This window comes from Bos taurus, chromosome 10 (genome assembly GCF_002263795.3).
Source record: "Bos taurus isolate L1 Dominette 01449 registration number 42190680 breed Hereford chromosome 10, ARS-UCD2.0, whole genome shotgun sequence".
Lineage (NCBI taxonomy): Eukaryota > Metazoa > Chordata > Mammalia > Artiodactyla > Bovidae > Bos > Bos taurus.
In genome coordinates this window covers 85,630,777-85,648,873 of record NC_037337.1, presented here as the reverse complement: position 1 = coordinate 85,648,873, position 18,097 = coordinate 85,630,777, and the positions used below count along the sequence as shown (strand labels likewise).

At 52.6% G+C, this 18,097-nt stretch overlaps 1 protein-coding gene across 1 annotated transcript; it reads left to right on the top strand.

Annotated features, from left to right (window-relative positions):
• The first annotated feature begins 1,845 nt into the window (after positions 1–1,845).
• ABCD4 (ATP binding cassette subfamily D member 4) lies at positions 1,846–17,904 on the top strand. The gene is made up of 19 exons (NM_001427906.1): positions 1,846–1,980; positions 3,503–3,621; positions 3,755–3,882; positions 5,126–5,265; positions 6,824–6,940; positions 7,296–7,421; positions 8,061–8,111; positions 10,344–10,438; positions 10,675–10,796; positions 10,905–10,996; positions 11,180–11,269; positions 13,110–13,318; positions 13,495–13,586; positions 14,275–14,311; positions 14,679–14,728; positions 15,152–15,204; positions 15,520–15,596; positions 16,431–16,546; positions 16,706–17,904. The coding sequence occupies exons 1-19, from the start codon at positions 1,943–1,945 to the stop codon at positions 16,772–16,774; spliced, it is 1,821 nt and encodes a 606-aa protein (NP_001414835.1). The 5' UTR covers positions 1,846–1,942; the 3' UTR covers positions 16,775–17,904.
• The last annotated feature ends 193 nt before the right edge of the window (positions 17,905–18,097 follow it).

The following is an 18,097-nucleotide window of genomic DNA, read 5'->3' as shown; positions in this document are numbered from 1 at the left end:
GAGCCAGTCATGGAAAGCTTTAGGCTAGGGAGAAGAATGATCCAGGCAAAGACCCTGAGACCAAAATAAAGTGGCCAATAAAAAAGACCAAGGTGAGAGGACCTGATCACTTGTGCCATGGAAACATTTGGATTTTATTCTAACTGAAATTGTTAAAAGATGTTGTTAAAAGATAATTCTAGGCAATTCCCTGAAAATCCAGTGGCTAGTGATCCACACTGTCACTGTGAGAGCACAGGTTCAACTCCTGGTGGAAGAACTAAGATCCCTGAAGTCCTCACTGCATGGCACGGTCAAAAAGAAAAAAAAAAGTCATTCTGGTGTCTTTAGGAGAACGTATGAAACATGTATGAAGTGAAGTGAAAGTCACTCAGTCGTGTCCAACTCTTTGCAACCCCATGGACTATACAGTCCATGGAATTCTCTACGCCAGAATACTGGAGTGGGTAGCTTCTCCCCTCTGCAGTGAAACATGTATCACTTCAGTTCAGTCACTCAGTCGTGTCCAACTCTTTGAGACCCCATGGACTGTAGCACACCAGGCTTCCCTGTCCATCACCAACTCTGGGAGCTTATTCAGACTCATGTCCATTGAGTCGGTGATGCCATCCAATCATCTCATCTTCTCTCATCCCTTTCTCCTCCTGCTTTTAATCTTTCCCAGCATCAGGGTCTTTTCCAATGAGTTAGTTCTTCGTATCAGGTGGCCAAAAAGTATTGGAGTTTCAGCTTCAGCATCAGTCCTTCCAGTGAATATTCAGGACTGATTTCCCTTAGGATTGACTGGTTGGATCTCCTTCTTGGACTCTCAAGAGTCTTCTCCAACACCACAGTTCAAAAGCATCAATTCTTCCATGCTCAGCTTTCTTTACAGTCCAACTCACATCCATACATGACTACTGGAAAAACCATAGCTTTGACTAGATGGACATTGTTTGAAAAGTAATGTCTCTGCTTTTTAATATGCTAAGTTGGTTATAACTTTTCTTCCAAGGAGCAAGCATCTTTTAATTTCATGGCTGCAGTCACCATCTGCAGTGATTTTGGAGCCCCCCAAAATAAAGTCTGTCACTGTTTCCATTGTTTCCCCATCTATTTGCCATGAAGTGATGGGACCAGATGCCATGATCTTAGTTTTCTGAATGTTGAGTTTTAAGCCAGCTTTTTCACTCTCGTCTTTCACTTTCATCAAGAGGCTTTTTACGGTGGTGTCGCCTTTATATCTGAGGTTATTGATATTTCTCCCGGCAATCTTGATTCCAGTTTGTGTTTGATCCAGCCCAGCATTTCGCATGAGGTACTCTGCATATAAGTTAAATAAGCAGGGTGACAATAAACAGCCTTGACCTACTCCTTTCCGGATTTTGAACCAGTCTGTTGTTCCATGTACAGTTCTACCTGTTGCTTCCTGAATTGCATACAGATTTCTCAGGAGGCAGGTCAGGTGGTCTGGTATTCCCATCTCTTGAAGAATTTTCCAGTTTGTTGTGATTCACACAGTCAAAGGCTTTGGCGTAATCAATAAAGCAGAAGCAAATGTTTTTCTGGAACTCTCTTCCTTTTCCGATGATCCAACGGATGTTGACAATTTCATCTCTGGTTCCTGTATAATTCGAAACAGGTATAATTCGAATTACAAATACTTCGGTCACATTCTCCGCGCCTTCTTGCGTAAGGGGAATCTGTTCATATTCAGGAGAGGGCGCTCTAGGCGCCGGGTCGACAGACAGCGCTCTGGTTCTTTTAGAGAAGTCGGTCGCTTCCGGGAGCGGCTACGTCGCCCGGCGCCTTCCTCTCTATCCGCCCGTCTCTGTGGTAGCCGGGTCCAGGCCCCGCCCCGAACCGGGGCCCCGCCCCTCGTCGTCAGGCAGCGCGCTCTTCGGACTATGCCCGGAGCTGACCCGGGGGCTGCCCGGCTCCCGCGTCGGCCAGATCCCTGTTCATGGCGATCCGGGGGCCCGGGCCCCGGCCTGGCGGCAGGTTAGAAGGGCGGCTGGGGAAGAGGGCCGGGCCTTGGGACGTCTTACTCGGGGCTGTTTGGGGAAAAGATACAGCTACCTTCCAACTTCATAACATGCTGTGATTTTTCAAAAACTTTTTTGTTCAACATTGTGTTTTTGAGATCGTGCATGCTATAGTAATCTAGTTTTCACTTCTGAGTGCTGGGTGGTGCTACGGTCTTGAGACCGCAGTTAACTTACACATTCTCCTAGTGATGGACACTCGGAGAAAGCAATGGCACCCCACTCCAGTACTTTTGCCTAGAAAATCCCATGGACGGAGGAGCCTGGTAGGCTATAGTGCATGGGGTCGCTAGAGTCGGACACGACCGAGCAACTTCACTTTCACTTTTCACTTTCATGCATTGGAGAAGGAAATGGCAACCCACTCCAGTGTTCTTGCCTGGAGAATCCCAGGGACGAGAAGCCTGGTGGGCTGCCGTCTATGGGGTCGCACAGAGTCGGACACGACTAAAGCGACGTAGCACCTGCAGTGATGGACACTTAGATTGCTTAGATTTTTCTTTGGATTGTTCACCCCAGGGTAGGATGCTTGATCACACTTAATCCTGCTAAATTTGTTTTCCGGAGTGATCACACCCAGTGTCCCAACACCACTGCCTAAAGGTTCCTGTTTCCCCTCAGCCATCGACCCCCACCCATCCAGGGTTTGGTATTGTTTGGGTTTTCTAATGTGTATCAACTTAATCAGTGTAAGGTGGTATTCCATTGTGTTAACTTTCCTCTTTTAAGTATTTGCATTTCCCCTTATCTAAGTCCTTTTCCCACTTTTCTATGGATTTCCTGTCTTCCCGAGGCAGGAATTTCTTGTATGCCTGGATTTTATTACCTTGTTTATTTTCCACTCTGCAAATTTTATTACCTTGTTTATTTTCCACTCTCCAAGTCTTTGAATCTATGGCACAATGTTGAACAAAAATACTTAATTCTAAGTTAAAGTTGTGAGTTTTCCTGCTTTTTAGTTTTTGATTTGGAGGTCTTATTTGAGAATGGATGTAGCGGGTTTCCTTGTCTTGTGGCTAAAATTTCTTTATTAATTTAGCTAAAGGTTTTTGGTAAATAACCTTTCATAGTGAAAGTGAAGTCACTCAGTCATGTCCAACTCTTTGGGACCCCATGGCCTGTAGCCTACCAGGCTTCTCCGTCCATGGGATTTTCCAGGAAAGAATACTGGAGTGGGTTACCATTTCCTTCGCCAGGAGATCTTCCTGAACCAGGGATTGAACCCGGGTCTCCCGCATTGTAGGCAGACACTTTACTGTCTGAGCCACCAGGGAAGTCCTAACCTTTCATAGCATTGTCAACTTAAAGAAATTCCTTTTTAATCCCCTGGTCTGTTCCCAGCCTACCATCTTCAGCATTTGTAAAACATTCTTTCTGTGTGGCCTCAGCCCCAACCCACAACAGGTGTAGATAAGTTTAGTCACCGCTCTCTAAGGCTCTGTTGTCCTCTTAGGCTTCTCTCTGCTTCTCTTCTTCAGACCCAGGTTAGATTTGCAATTTCTCCAGCGGTTCCTGCAGATACAGAAGGTTTTGTTTCCCTCTTGGTCATCACAGAGTGCCTTGATGTTCCTGACCCTTTTGTGTGTGGCCCTCCTGGGTGAGTGAATGAGCCCAAGCTCGTGGGGTCCTTTTCCTTCTTTGGGGTGTTGATTACACAAAGATACGAGAAGCCTTCCTCTGACTTTTCTCACCCCTCGTTACTGACTCCTGACTCCTCCCCCTCCCACCAGAACAACTGGTGATCTACCAGGTTGGCTTGATCCCCAGTCAATACTTTGGAGTCCTAGGAAACAAAGATTTAAATGGATTTAAGACCCTGACGTTCCTGTCTGTGGTGCTCATCGTCCTCCAATCCATGGTAAGGTCTTCTCCCCACATCTCTCTTCTCCTCCAGCCTAGTATGATGTCTGTCCAGTGCCCGGTGGGACTTAGCCGTCAGGAAGCAGGAACCAAGCTGTGCGTGTGTGTTCCTTCCCTCTTCTGGGAACACGGGGTCAGAACTCTAGGCAGGGCATTGATCTTGCCGGTTGGCCCACATGAGACCATTTCTGCAATTGTTTCAAGCTCTTGGGGCTTGGCCACAGGGTTCTGGTTTAATTCAGCATTTAACAGAAAAGATCACTGTCACTTCTGTTCCCAGAAGTCTTGCCTCAGGGAGCTCAGAGCCCCTGAAAACAGGGCCCAGCAGCCAGAGCTGCTGCTGTCCTCTGGCGCACTGAGACTGTGACTGAGCCTGGCACTTGTCACATCTCCCAGCCTTTGCACCTGCTGCTTCCTCACGGAACGGCCTCCTCCCCGAACCCCTCATTCACTTGCTTAATGCCTGCTGACTTTTCAGGATTCCTCTGCTATCACCTCCTTTAGATCATCCTCAACTTTTCTTTCATGTTTCCTTTACCCAACTCCCCCCCTTTGAATTACTGATTTTTTTTTTTTTTTGCTGCACCATGAGGCATGTGAGATCTTAGTTCCCTGACCAGGGATCAAATCTGGGGCCCCTGCCTTGGGAGCTTAGAGTCTTAGCCATTGGCGCACCAGGGAAGTCCCGTTAATCCTTTTGAGTTTACCTCTGCTCTAACACTCCTTACACCCTTGGGACTGTTTTTTCACTAGACTGTGAACGCACTGTTACCTCCCTCGTGCTTAGCCTACAGAGGCTCCATAAATGATGAGAGGCAGGGCTCTGCTAGGACTCAAGCCTAATGCTCTCTGTCAGGCTGCACTACCTGTTTTCTTGGGGGAGGCACTTCTCATCACACTTTGGCACTTCTGTTGGGTCTGCTGTCAGTAAGCACCTATGTATATAGAACCCTGTTCCAGGTTTGAGGGGGGCAGAAAAATAACATAAATGGAAGAGAAGATACTGTCCCCAATCCCCAGAGGCAAGTGGGGGCTGGTCCTTTGGTGAAGGATTGAACATATGAGTGAATGAGGAAGGGAGGAATCCCATGACTTGAGGCTTTAACAGGCCCCAGTGCTGAGTGGACAGACTTTGGGCTGGGACTGGTTGGCAGAGGCTTTCCACCAGCCTGAGCTGAGAGCTGACGCTTGCAGGAAGAATTATGCATCTCTCCCTTCCCCTTGTCTCCCCCACTGCTCAGCTCAAGAGCTTTGACCAGTTCACCTGCAACCTGCTGTATGTGAGCTGGAGGAAGGACCTCACTGAGCACCTCCACCGCCTCTACTTCCGCGGCCGCGTGTACTACACCCTCAACGTGCTGCGTGATGACGTCGATAACCCGTAGGCGCCTCTTGTCCGTCCTGGCCACCCTCTACGGGGTTCATCCATCTGGGCTGACTCAGCCCACCAGAGGCCCTGCTGGGACCCCATGAGGTCATCTGCAGTTATCTGCAAATGTTGTTGCCCGGAGCCACGGTGGGAGGGTGCTCTGCATGCCTGAGGAAGGGGAGCTGAAAGAAGAGGCCAAGAGCAGCTCCCTTTTGTCCATTTCATATCCTGGGCCTCCAAACAAGGCACCCTCTAAAGACTGAGATAAAAGTCCTTGCTAGAAAAAAGCAAGAAAACGGGCACTCTGATTTTTACCAGTAAAAAATTGCTGCTGTCTAGGACTCAGTCTGGGATGCCTGTCCCCATTCTGTCACCTCTCAGGTTCACTGAGTTCTAGGTTCCCTTACAGGTGAGGAAACTGAGGCCCAGAGAATGCAAGGGATTGGCCCAGGCTCATGCCTCCCTGGGAGTTAGGAGTCATTGTGGCCTTGGTGTTGGGATGGGACGTATGGAGTCTCTCTTCACACTCATTTCCTCCCCACTCACCACCCTTCTAAGCCCTTTGTTGCCTGAAGTAACCTTTCCTCAGCTTATGCAGAGCTTTGCAGCGGAGGCTCTTGGGAGGCCCTGATGCTGCTGCTTTTTTTTTTTTAACACTCCTAAGTCACGTCAGTTGTGTCCAACTCTGTGTGACCCCATAGACAGCAGCCCAACAGGCTCCTCTATCCCTGGGATTCTCCAGGCAAGAATACTGGAGTGGGTTGCCATTTCTTTCTCCAATGCATGAAAGTGAAAAGTGAAAGTGAAGTCGCTCAGTTGTGTCCGACTCTTAGCAACCCCATGGACTGTAGCCTACCAGGCTTCTCCGTCCATGGGATTCTCCAGGCAAGAGTACTGGAGTGGGGTGCCATTGCCTTCTCTTTTTTTTTTTAATATTTATTTATTTATTTGGCTCCATGGGGTCTTAGTTGAGGCATACGAGCTTAGTCAACCTGTGGTATGTGGGATTTCGGTTCCCTGACCGGAGATCGAACCTGAGAAACCGGTGGATTCTCAACCACTGGACCACCAGAGAAGTCCCACCAGAGAAGTCCCACCCTGATGCTTCTTGACTTTCTCTTCTAGGCATCTACTCCATGGTTGAACCCATCCAGAGCTTCCACAGCCACATAGCTAAAATGGGGGCGGGCTCCGGCTCGTGAGGGAGAGGTTGGGAGGAGTGAGATAAGCCGGATGGCTTTCCTGATCATCCAGAAACTCAGGTCCCCCACCCTCGAGTCCTTCTTTGGCTCTGCTTGGAGCCAGCTCAGGCCCCTTGGGTGCTGGACCGTTCAGTTGCCATTTTTTTTCTGAGGGGTGGGCTGAAGTGCCATAAGAAGCCACTTTCCACAACCCTGTTTGAAGATCCTAAGGGTCTCATTGCGTTTAGGAGACCAGCCCTTGCCTGAGTCCCTCTTCCCATGGAGTCGTTGCAAGGCAAGGTCAGAATAAGAGGTAGGCTGGAGCTGCCTTAGCTCTCACCCTAGAGCCCAGCTCCCTGGGTCCAGTCACTGTGTGTCGTTGGCTCCAGGGACCAGCGCATCAGCCAGGACGTGGAGCGGTTCTGTCGGCAGCTCAGCAGCATGGCCAGCAAGCTGATCATCTCTCCCTTCACCCTCGTCTACTACACCTACCAGTGCTTCCGGAGGTGAAGCCTCTCCTCCTGCTGGCATGCCCCCCGTCCTCCTCTACCTGCTGGTTCCCCGGAGTCCCTCACTCTCCTGCCGGAGGGGAGTCTGCACTCCCGGGTCAGGGTCCAGAGAGGTCTTTCCTCTTTCCCACCTGCACCCCAGGAAGTCTTCCCATCTTGTGTGTTCGGACCCCGGCCCTCCCTTTGGCCCTTAATGTGTCACTGTCCAGGTACTGGGTGCCCCCACGTAGGAGCAGAGGCCCCACAGGGCTCTGAGATGGGACAGGGGCTGCCCAGAACGGGGGCAGGAGTCAGGGCCGAGGCCTGCGGGCATATGTCCCTCTCCACACCCTCCCTCTCTCCCACCTTTCAGCACCAGCTGGCTCGGGCCTGTGAGCATCTTCGGGTATTTCATCCTGGGAACCGTGGTGAACAGAGTGGTGATGGGTCCCATTGTGGCAAAGCTGGTGCAGCAGGAGAAGCTGGAGGGGGATTTCAGGTGTGTCTCCCTTGCTCGGGGTTTCTGGGCCAGGCATAAGGCATAAGGAATGGGATCTGGAAAAAGGCTGCCTGAGTTTAAACCCCAGTTATGCCAGTCACTAGCCATGCTCTTGGGGGAGGTCTTTAACCTCTCTAACTTCCATTTTCCCATCTCTAAAATGGAGATGGTACTGTCCCCGATGGAGAGAATCGTAAGGGGAATTAATGAGATGATACATGAGCAGCAGTGAGAATGGTGACTGGTTGGCCCTCGTCGCTGTCATCCCTTGGCCTTCTCACACGCTTCTGTTCCAGACGCCCTCATTCAAGTCAGCCCGTGGATCTGGGCCCTGCTCTGCGCTTCCTGGCCGCCTCCTTCAGACCTGGCCCTGGGAGGAGGAGGGGCGGTGGCAGTTACGCGCCTGTCCTCTCTGGAGCGAGGCAAGGGGCTGCCCTGTCTGCAGGGCTCCTGCCACCCCACCCAGGCCTGGGATTTCCCACGCTGTGACAGTTCAGGGAAGGGTTGGGCTGAAGCAGCCACAGTGTTGAAGGGGAGCCGTGTTCCTCTTTGCCTGGAGGTCCTGTTGATCCAGGACTCTGAAAGGAGAGGGCCCAGTCCTGCCCACCGTCAGCACACATTTACCTCTGGTCTGCCCAGGTTCAAGCACATGCAGATTCGGGTGAATGCTGAGCCTGCTGCTTTTTTCAGGTGAGTCTCCTGAGATAGTTGCCCATCTGCTTCATCAGAACTGATCGGGGAGATAGATGGCAGAGAAGGCAAGGTGAATCATCCAACCCTTCCACCATCGCCAAGGCCGGGGGCCAGGCATCCTCACATTGGCTGTGACCCTCTCCCCGTGTCTCACTGCCCTCATCTGCCTCATCCTTCTGTCCGTGGCTTTGCTTCTGAAACAAGTCCTTCCTCCTCTTGGTGTAGCGCGGGGCAGAATTTGTTTTTAGTGAAATGAGTGCCTGCTTCATTAGCTTGCTGATGACTATAAGGCATTGCCTCTGTTTTTCTGTCTGTAAAAAGGTGGCTTTCCACCAGTGCCCGAAGCCCAGTGACGTCCACCTCTGATCCTGCGTCTCTGTGGCGTGGGAGGGAGTGGAGCCTCTCAGATTAGAAGACCTTCTCCCCACAGACTCTGTCCTGACAGCTGTGTTGTGAAATCCCATTCCTTCCCCTGTGGCCACGGCAGGTCCCTGAACTCTGCCTCCTGTAAGAACTCTGGACTCTTGTTTGGATTGATAGTAAGGGCCCAGAGGTTTGTGTTTAAGGAATGGAAGTTTGTCCTTGGATCACCTGGATCTAATAGCCCCAGGACTTTGCTCTTCTGTCCATCTCTGCTGTAGTTTGTAGCTGCCACCACTTGAGGGGCACCAAGAGTTTCAGGAGTCTATGAGAGAGGTTGAGGGGCTTCCCAGGTGATGCTAGTGGTAAAGAGCCCACCTGTCAGTGCAGGAGATGAAAGAGATGTGGGTTCGATCCCTGGGTCAGGAGAATCCCCTGGAGGAGGGCATGGCAACCCACTCCAGTATTCTTGCCTGGAGAATTCCATGGGCAGAGGAGCCTGGTGGGCTACAGTCCATAGGGTCGCAAAGAGTTGGACACAACTGAAGCAACTTAGTATGCACTCAGCATGCCTGAAAGAGGTTTGTTGTCGGGAGCAGGTATAGCTGTTAGTTCAGTCGTGTTGGACTCCCTGCGACCCCATGAACTGCAGCACGCCAGGCCTCCCTGTCCATCACCAATTCCCAAAGTTCACTCAAACTCACGTCCATCGAATCGATGATGCCATCCAGCCATTTCATCCTCTGTCATCCCCTTTTCCTCCTGCCCCCAATCCCTCCCAGCATCAGAGTCTTTTTCAGTGAATCAACTCTTCGCATGAGGTGGCCAAAGTACTGGACTTTCAGCTTTAGCATCCTTCCTTCCAAAGAACACCCAGAATTGATCTCTTTTAGAATGGACTGATTGGATCTCCTTGCAGTCCAGGGGACTCTCAAGAGTCTTTTCCAACACCACAGTTCAAAAGCATCAATTCTTCGGCGCTCAGCTTTCTTCACAGTCCAACTCTCACATCCATACATGACCACTGGAAAAACCATAGCCTTGACTAGACGGACCTTTGTTGGCAAAGGTATAGCTGGGCCTGTGCTAAATTGTTTTTGGATTCTGCAACCTCTGCTCATGAAGCTTTGGGCCCTGGGGCGAGCAGGTTGGTTCTTGGGGCTCTTGAGTTTGTTCTCCTGCAGCCTCTCTGTCCTTGATACTAAATCTGTAATTCCTTCTCTGTCCTCCCCTAACCTTTCTGCTTGGAGAATTTCTGCCCATCCTTGAAGCTTGAAGTCACCGTCTCCTGGGCGCCTTCCCAGACTCCCTTAGTGATCAGGCCTGTTTGCTTCCATAGTCCTGCAGACACACGGCTTATGTAACACTTTCCATATGTTCCAGGTGGAGAAGGCATGCATTTGCCTGCCGGGCTGTTTTATCCACCTCTGTCTGGCTGACTAGCACCAAGCCTGCCACCTAGTGACTGCTCAGTGTATATTTGTTTAATAACAGCAGTTTTTTTATCGGGAGCCACTCATATGTCTGGCGCTTTAAATTCAGAAATTTTCATGTGAGCCTATTACATAGGTTTTATAAGCTCCTTCTCATAGATGAGTAAACTGACACTCAGAGGCTTAATAACCTGTCAGTGTTACCCAGCTAGTCACTGGCCAGAGCCAGAATTTGAACCAGGTCTGCCCACTCTATAGAGTTCCTGTTGTTTCCACAGGCAAAACCAGGTTGAATGAATGCAGCAATGGCTGACTGCTAGTGGCCAAAAGGGTCTGCAGGAAAGATCACTTGGGTGGGCCTGGTCCCGAAAGGGGAGTGTGAGGAGCCTGGCAGAGGCTGTCTATACCCGGTGGACATCCCGGCCTTTATCATCAGGGCTGGTCACGTGGAGCACATGAGGACAGACCGCAGGCTGCAGCGACTCCTGAAGACCCAGAGGGAGCTGATGTCCAAGGAGCTCTGGCTGTACAGTAGGTGCAGGAAGTCCGGAGGCAGGAACCACGGGGCGGGGATAGTCTATGGCACCCGCCCCCCCACAAGCCCCTCCTCCCTCTCTGCACTGATCAGCTTGCCTTTGCTGTGAGTGTCCTCAGGAAAGTGAGAATCCGGGAAATCACTTGAGACGCCGCTTGGCCTCCTGTTCCCCTTGGAGCACACACGCTCAATGCCTGGGTCTCTCACCCTGGGTCTCTTGTGTCTTCTGCAGTCGGCATCAACATGTTTGACTATCTGGGCAGCATCCTGAGCTACATTGTGATTGCGATCCCCATTTTCAGTGGTGTCTACGGAGACCTGAGCCCCACAGAGCTCAGCAGCCTAGTCAGCAAGGTGAGCCTCCCTCCTGGGGAACGCTCCCCCAACCCCCAGTCACACTTGCTCCCCTGCCCTTCGGCCTTGGAGTCAAGGCCTGGGCTCTCTGCCCTCTATCCTGTCCAGAACGCCTTCGTGTGCATGTATCTCATCAACTGCTTCAGCCAGCTCATCGACCTCTGCACCACGCTCTCCGACGTGGCGGGCTACACACACAGGTGAGGCTGCCTCCGGCCCCGCCGGGTCCTGAGCCAAGTGTGTGCTGCTGGGAGAAGTAGCCAAGGGGAAAATAAAAGAGCAGAAAAAAACCTCACCAAATACTTGTGGGCGTGAGAGGAAGAAAGGAGAAAGGCCTTCACCGGGGCCCCTAGACCCTCCTCAGGCTTTCACTTCTTGCCCAGGATCGGGGAGCTTCAGGAGACCCTGCTGGACATGACCCTGAAGTCACAGGATGGGGAGTTTCTGGATGAGAGCCAGTGGGACTTGGCCAGGTAAGCCCTGGGCCGGCAGCACAGTGATGGACCATGCGGGCCATGGAACCGCCCCGGAGACTGGCCCTTTCTCAGCTGGCAGGACAGTCCGGCGGAGCAAATGAAAGAAACCCGTGTCGTGTGCAGGCGTGCTGTAAATGTTCACCATCCATGTCACGGTTGCGGCATCTTTGTTCATTTACACCATCCTCCCATCTGCCTGGGCCTGAGCTAATGAAACTCCAAGTAGCATCCCTCCTCTTCCTTTCTTCCCTCTTCCTCCTACGGAGCCCTGCTGCACCCGCCTCTTTCCTTGGGGCCTGTCTGTTCTTTGTCCCCGCACAGGCTCAGAGGTGTCTTCATTCATGTATCCTTGAAGGCTCTGGGATGTTTCTGACCTTTCTGGGCATTGAGGATTTGTCTCGCATCCTCACTTTTCTTTAGCAGTTTACCTAACCGCTCTCAATATCTTCATATCCATAGGAAGATGTTCGTGGAACCTTCGTCTTAGGGTTGTTGTGGGGATTGGGTCTCCTAGTTCATAGGAGGTGGTTTGGATGGAGGCCGCAGAGTAAGCTTTGAAAAAAGGAAACAGGCTGAATTTCAAGAACTGTGCTCAACTCTCTTCTTAGGAGCTAACACCTTAACTGTTGCCTCTGTTAAGAATGAAAACTTCATGCATCTCTGAACCCAGGGACTGGGGTGGGCTACTGGGGCAGGGACTGTAGGAAACTGGAGTTGCTGTTCTGTGGGGAAGATGGGCATCCACGGAGAGCCAGAAACTCCAGAATAGGTTAGTATTTCCATTCCCCTTCTGACCTTCAATCACACTGTGAGGCTGTGAAAACTTCTTGACATTAGAACTAGACAGATGCAGCTCTGTGCCCCTGAGGCAGTTACTTAGCCACCGGACTCAGTTTCCTTATATGCCAGGGGATAACCGCTTTGGTACCTGGCTGGTAAGACTGATTAAGATCAGTCAAGGGCAGGACTTGGCCCAGCCTGCCACAGAGTACATGCCCAGACCACCTCTCTCAGTTTGCCAGGGCTACCATAGGACACCCATAGCTACCATAGCTACCCACCGTAAACTGGATAGCTTAAAGAGCAGAAGTTTATTTCCTCATAGTTATGGAGGCTGGAAGTCCAAGGTCAAAGTGGCGGCAGCATTGGTTTCTCCCCAGGCCTTGCTCCTTCACTTGCAGGCAGCTGCTTTCTCACTGCATCCTTCCATGGCGTTTTCTCTGCTTGTTCGCCCCCTGGTGTGTCTCTCCCTCTTCTTAAAAGGACAGCAGTCCTGCAGGATTAGGGCCCTACCCTCACAGCCACTTCTGAATGTACTCACCTCTTACAGCTCAGTTGGTGAAGAATCCGCCTGCAATACAGGAGACCCTCGTTCAATTCCTAGGTCAGGAAGATCCGCTGGAGGAGGGATAGGCTACCCACTCCAGTATTCTTGGGCTTCCCTTGTGGCTCAGCTGGTAAAGAATCTGCCTGCAATGCGGAAAACTGGGGTCCGATCCCTGGGTTGAGGAGATCCCCTGGAGAAGGGAAAGGCTACCCACTCCAGTGTTCTGGCCTGGAGAATTCCATGGACTGTGTAGTCCATGGCGTCACAGAGTTGGCACGACTGAGCGACTTTCACTTTCACCCCTTTCAAGACCCTGTCTCCAAATGCAGTCACCTTCTGAGGTACAAGGGTTGGAATTTCAGCATATGATTTCTGAGGTCACAACTGAGCCCATGGCAGCCCTTCCCCCAGTCTGGAGGTGATTCGCCCCCGAGGAGAAGGGGCTCCCCTACTCCCAGCAGCACTGACAGTGCTTATCTTCCCCTCATCTCCTCCCTTCTTGGACCCCAGGGGCCCGGGAGGGCCAGCAACAGAGCCAGCAGATACAGCTTTCCTCCTCGAGCGGGTCTGCATCTGCGCCCCCTCCTCTCACAAACCCTTAATCAAGGACCTGAGCCTGAAGATCTCTGAGGGACAGAGCCTGCTCATCACAGGCAACACGGGCACCGGCAAGACCTCCTTGCTCCGGGTTCTGGGCGGCCTCTGGGCGAGCGCACGGGGTGAGGACCAGCCTGGCCCGTCTCTGAGCCAGCCTTGGCCTGGGGGGTTGGGGTGCATGTGTGTGCGTGTGGGTATGTGTGTGCATCTGTCTGTAAGGATCAAGCCCCTTGGAGGAGAGTGAGGAGCAGTTACCTTTCGGAAGATGCCCAAACAAAGGTTTCTGTGGGCCCTACAGGCTCAGTGCAGATGCTGGCGGACTTTGGACCCCATGGGGTGCTGTTCCTGCCCCAAAAGCCTTTCTTCACTGATGGGACCCTTCGGGAGCAGGTCAGCCCGGGACCCACCCCACCTCCCAACCTGGCCCTGGTAGGGTGACAGGTCTCAGCCCCAGAGAGCTGGTGCAGCAGGCAGGGCATAAATGAACCATGCCTAGCAAGTGAGGGCAAGGACCCCGAGGTCCAAGCCCACCTGGTAGCATTGACCACAGGTGCTGGCCCAGCGGGGCCGGCCTGCCGTCCCTGGCCAGGGACTGGAGGTCTGAGCCTGGGGCGAGGGAGGGGTTGGGGTGGGCATATAAATCAGCAGTGGGAGCTGTTGGCCAGGTACGGGGAACAAGCAGCGTTCACGCTGTAGCAATTTTTAAAACAATGATAACACTACATCAGGTGGTTTTTTCTGGTCCCCAAGCTCCAGCAGGTCTAAATGGTAGGTGACAGACTGCTCCTGTTTTATATTCACATCTGTGGGTCAGGCCATGTACTCAGGGCAGCTCCCGGAGGCAGGCTAACCTGTGGGGGCCATAAGCCAAATATCACACGTATCTGTTGAGCACCAGCTTGGATTCTGGGGGCCCTCCTTGCTGTCTGTAAGCCCAGCTCCTCAGCCAGAATGCTGCTTCCTCTCCTCGGGTGGAGAGGAGCCTGGTCTCTGGCGGTTCCTGCTTCCGAGCGAGGGTGGGCTGTGTGCCGTCCCATCTCTCCTTGGCCCTTACCCCAGGCCCCTGTGGTTTTACCAGGTGATATATCCCCTGAAGGAGATCTACCCGGACTCAGGTGAGCTGGGCCCCCTCGGGACATGTCCCCCATCCCACTGTTCCTTCTCTGCCTGTTGGGGGAGGCCCCCCACCAGGCTGCTGGTTTCTGGTTGGGTCCCCTCCACTGCCTCCTCTGACTGGTTACTGTTTCAGGGTCTGTACCCTGACCTCACCTTGTTCTGTCTCCCCCCTGCAGAGGAGAGACACCCATGGGAGGGAAGGGACGGATCACATCCTTCCCTGGCCATTCCCTAGTGTATTAAGTGCTGTAACCTGTCGCTTAGAACCCTGGGCCCCATTCTGGTGCCCCACCTCTGCCCGCCCCCTGTCATGGTGCACCCCATCTATTCTGGCCGCCCAGAGGCACTGACTTCTGCGTCTTGCAGGTTCTACTGATGATGAGAGGATCATGAGGTTCTTGGAGCTGGCAGGCCTGGTAAGTGAGGGCAAGGACCCTGAGGTCCAAGCCCACCTGGTGGCACCAACCACACAGGTGCTGTCCCTGGCCAGGGTCTGGAGGTCAGAGCCTGGGGCGAGGGAGGGGAGTAGGGGTGGGCATATAAATCAGCAGTGGGAGCTGTTGGCCAGGTATGGGGAACAAGCAGCGTTCACTCTGTAGCAATTTTTAAAACAATGATAACACCATGTCAGGTTGCTTTGTCTGGTCCCCACGCTCCAGCAAGTCTAAACAGTAGCTGATGGACTGCTCCTCTCTGCTTTGGGCAGACTGCTCGCCCAGCCGCTGCTTACTAAGCTGCCAGGGATAGATGTATGTGGTGGGACTGAGGCGGTCCTCAGGATGGGAGGAGGCAGGGATGGGCCCTTCCATGGACCCATTGTTCCCTCTGGTGTGTTACAGTCCAGCTTGGTGGCAAGGACAGAGGGTCTGGACCAGCAGGTCGATTGGAACTGGTAAGGAGGAGGTTGGGGTGCTCCAGAAACAGCTCCCCCAAAGATAGTGGCTCCCAGGGGTCCTGGCAAGGGATGAACTGACTCCTGACCCCGAATCCCAGGGCATAGCTTGCCCATTAGGGGCCTGGTTCATGTCCTTGCGTACAGAGCTTTGGCCTTGTCTCGTGTGGGGAGTGGGGCTCTAGTGGGAAAGTGGGGCGGGCGGGTATGGGACAGTCTCTACAGTGAGAGCCTCTTCCTCCCCAGACCATTCTGTGCAGAAGCCAGGCTATATGTTCCTTCCTCCAGCCGGCCTCTCCACTTCCCTTTCCGCAGGTACGATGTTCTGTCCCCGGGAGAGATGCAGAGGCTCTCCTTTGCCCGGCTCTTCTACCTGCAGCCGAAGTATGCAGGTGAGGTTCGCCCTGTAGGCGCATGTGCCGTCCAGGTACTGTGTGCGCTCAAGGTGTAGCGGCGTGTGGTTCAAGGGCACCTGGAGAGTCATGGGTACGGGTAGGAGAGCACACCTGTGCCTGGCCAGGCGTCTCTGTCCCTGCCGAGGGGGACAGCAGAACTCTGCCCATGAGGCGGCAGTGCTTGGCATCCTCAGGTATATATAAAACTGCTCAGTCGTGTCTGACTCTTTGTGACCCTTTGGACTGTAGCCCACCAGGCTCCTCTCTCCGTGGGATTTTCCAGGCAAGAATACTGGAGTGAGTTGCCATTTCCTCCTCCAGGGGATCTTCCCACTCAGAGATCAAACCCGAGTCTCCTGCATCACAGGCAGATTCTTCACCACTGAGCCATCTGGGAAGCCCCTGTATATTAAACTACCGAGTCTTAGGCTTTGAGCCAGTGTAGCAGCTGGAGGCAGCCTTGAGAGGGCTTCTGAATTTGGTCCTCAGATTCTGCCATCTCCCCAGCCGTACCTGGCAGAGAGATGGCAGGTATGAACTTTTCTAGGAACTGAGGGAACTAGGATTTCTCGGATTGAGTGGTCCAAGGCAGTGGCTGGTGTTCATCCATAGCAAGCTGAAGGATTTTGTCCTGCTGCTGGCAGTGGCTTCCCACATGAAGCCTCACCCTCTCTTTCTATGGCCCATGGTCTTCCTAAGGCAGGGCTCCTGGAAGGCAGAGCAGTTTTCAGCCTCTCATCAGGTCCCAGCCAGAGGTGGGCGTGGGCTGGAGGAGCAGCAGAGGTGGGTGGACCGCAGGCCCCACATTTTCCCTCTGGGTTCTGTCCCCAGTGCTTGATGAAGCCACCAGTGCCCTGACCGAGGAGGTGGAGAGCGAGCTGTACCGCGTCGGCCAGCAGCTGGGCATGACGTTCATCAGCGTGGGCCACCGACGCAGCCTCGAGAAGGTACCCGTGCCCACAGGATGGCCTGAGGACCAGGAAGAACCCCAAGGCTGGGCCTGGTGGGGGGCCCGCGGAATGGGGAGTGGGGATGGCAGAGTGGGCAGGGGGTCGATCACAGCCAGGGCAGCCTGATCGCCACGTGGTGGTGGTGGTCTCTTGTAGTTTCACTCCTTGGTTCTGAGACTCTGTGGAGACGGAAGGTGGGAGCTGACCAGAATCAAAGTGGAATGAAGCCAAGGCTGGGCACCAGAAGGAGAGCCAAGCTCAGGAGGTCGGGTCCCCAGGAGAGACCAGGAGGGCTGGCGGGCGAGGAAGGAGCCCCAGGTTTGCCTCGCAGTGTGGGGAACGCCGGCGGCAGTGGGCTCAGCCCACGTGTGAGCCTTCACACCCCTCATCCTGCCAGCGTGCCTCCTGCTACCTCAGCCACCGCTTTGTACACTTGAAATGCTGATCACTTACGTATAACCTCAGACCACGTTTTCTAAAGAAAACAAACTGTGGGATCTATAAGAGATGATGGGTCGGGGCTGTCCCTGGTGGCTCAGTGGTAAAGAGTCTGCCTGCCAATGCAGGAGACATGGGTACAACCCCTGATCTGGGATGATCCCACATGCCGTGGAACAACTGCGTCTATGCACCACAACTATTGAACCTGTGCTCTAGAGCCCATGCTCCACAACAAGAGAAGCCCGTGCACGACAGCTAGAGAGTAACCCCTGATCACAACCAGAGAAAACCTGCATACAACAATAAAGACCCGGCACAGCCAAAAAGAAAAAATAAATAATGAATAAATACAAATTAAGAAAAGAGATGAAGGGTCGCAATGGAAGAGTGTATTGGACTTGGGAGTCAAGACAGCCAGAAGTCTTTTAGATCACTTCAGTTTTGCCATAGGAGACTTTAATCAGCTATGTAAATTTTATAACTCTTTTAAAGAAAAGATAAACCTTTTTTTCAACATGTAGCTTTCCCATTTTCTCTTTCTTCATAAGATGATCTTTTTTTTCTTCTTTGTGGCCACACAGTACAGCGTGTGGGATGCAGGATCCATGTGGGATGCAGGATCTTTGTTCCCCATCCAGGGATCAAACCCATGTCCCCTGCAGTAGACGTGCCGGGTCTTAACCACTGGACCACCGAGAGGTCCCTAAGATGATCTTTTTAGTTGACTCTCCAGACTTGTCTTTGAGACCCTGAGGGCCAGAGCAGGACTCTCCGTTGTGTTGAACCTTCTGCCCCTGGTCGTTCACTGGCATCTCCCCAGTTGCCAGTTGTCCCTCAGCCACTAACCTCAAGGGCCCTTCTGCTGTTCTAATCTCAACCCAGATGAAAATAAATTTCTAATATTTTTAAGTTAATTCATTTCCTTAAATGCATTTTTAAAGAAAAGTTTACACTTGATATAAATAGAAAGTAACTAAAAATTAATACAAATGGTGTTATGAAATGACAGCCCAATACTGTGCCTACACATGAGACTTGGTGTCTGTACACAGGGAGGTTAAGGGATGTGACCATGGAGTCAGACACACCAGCACCCATCTATTCCCC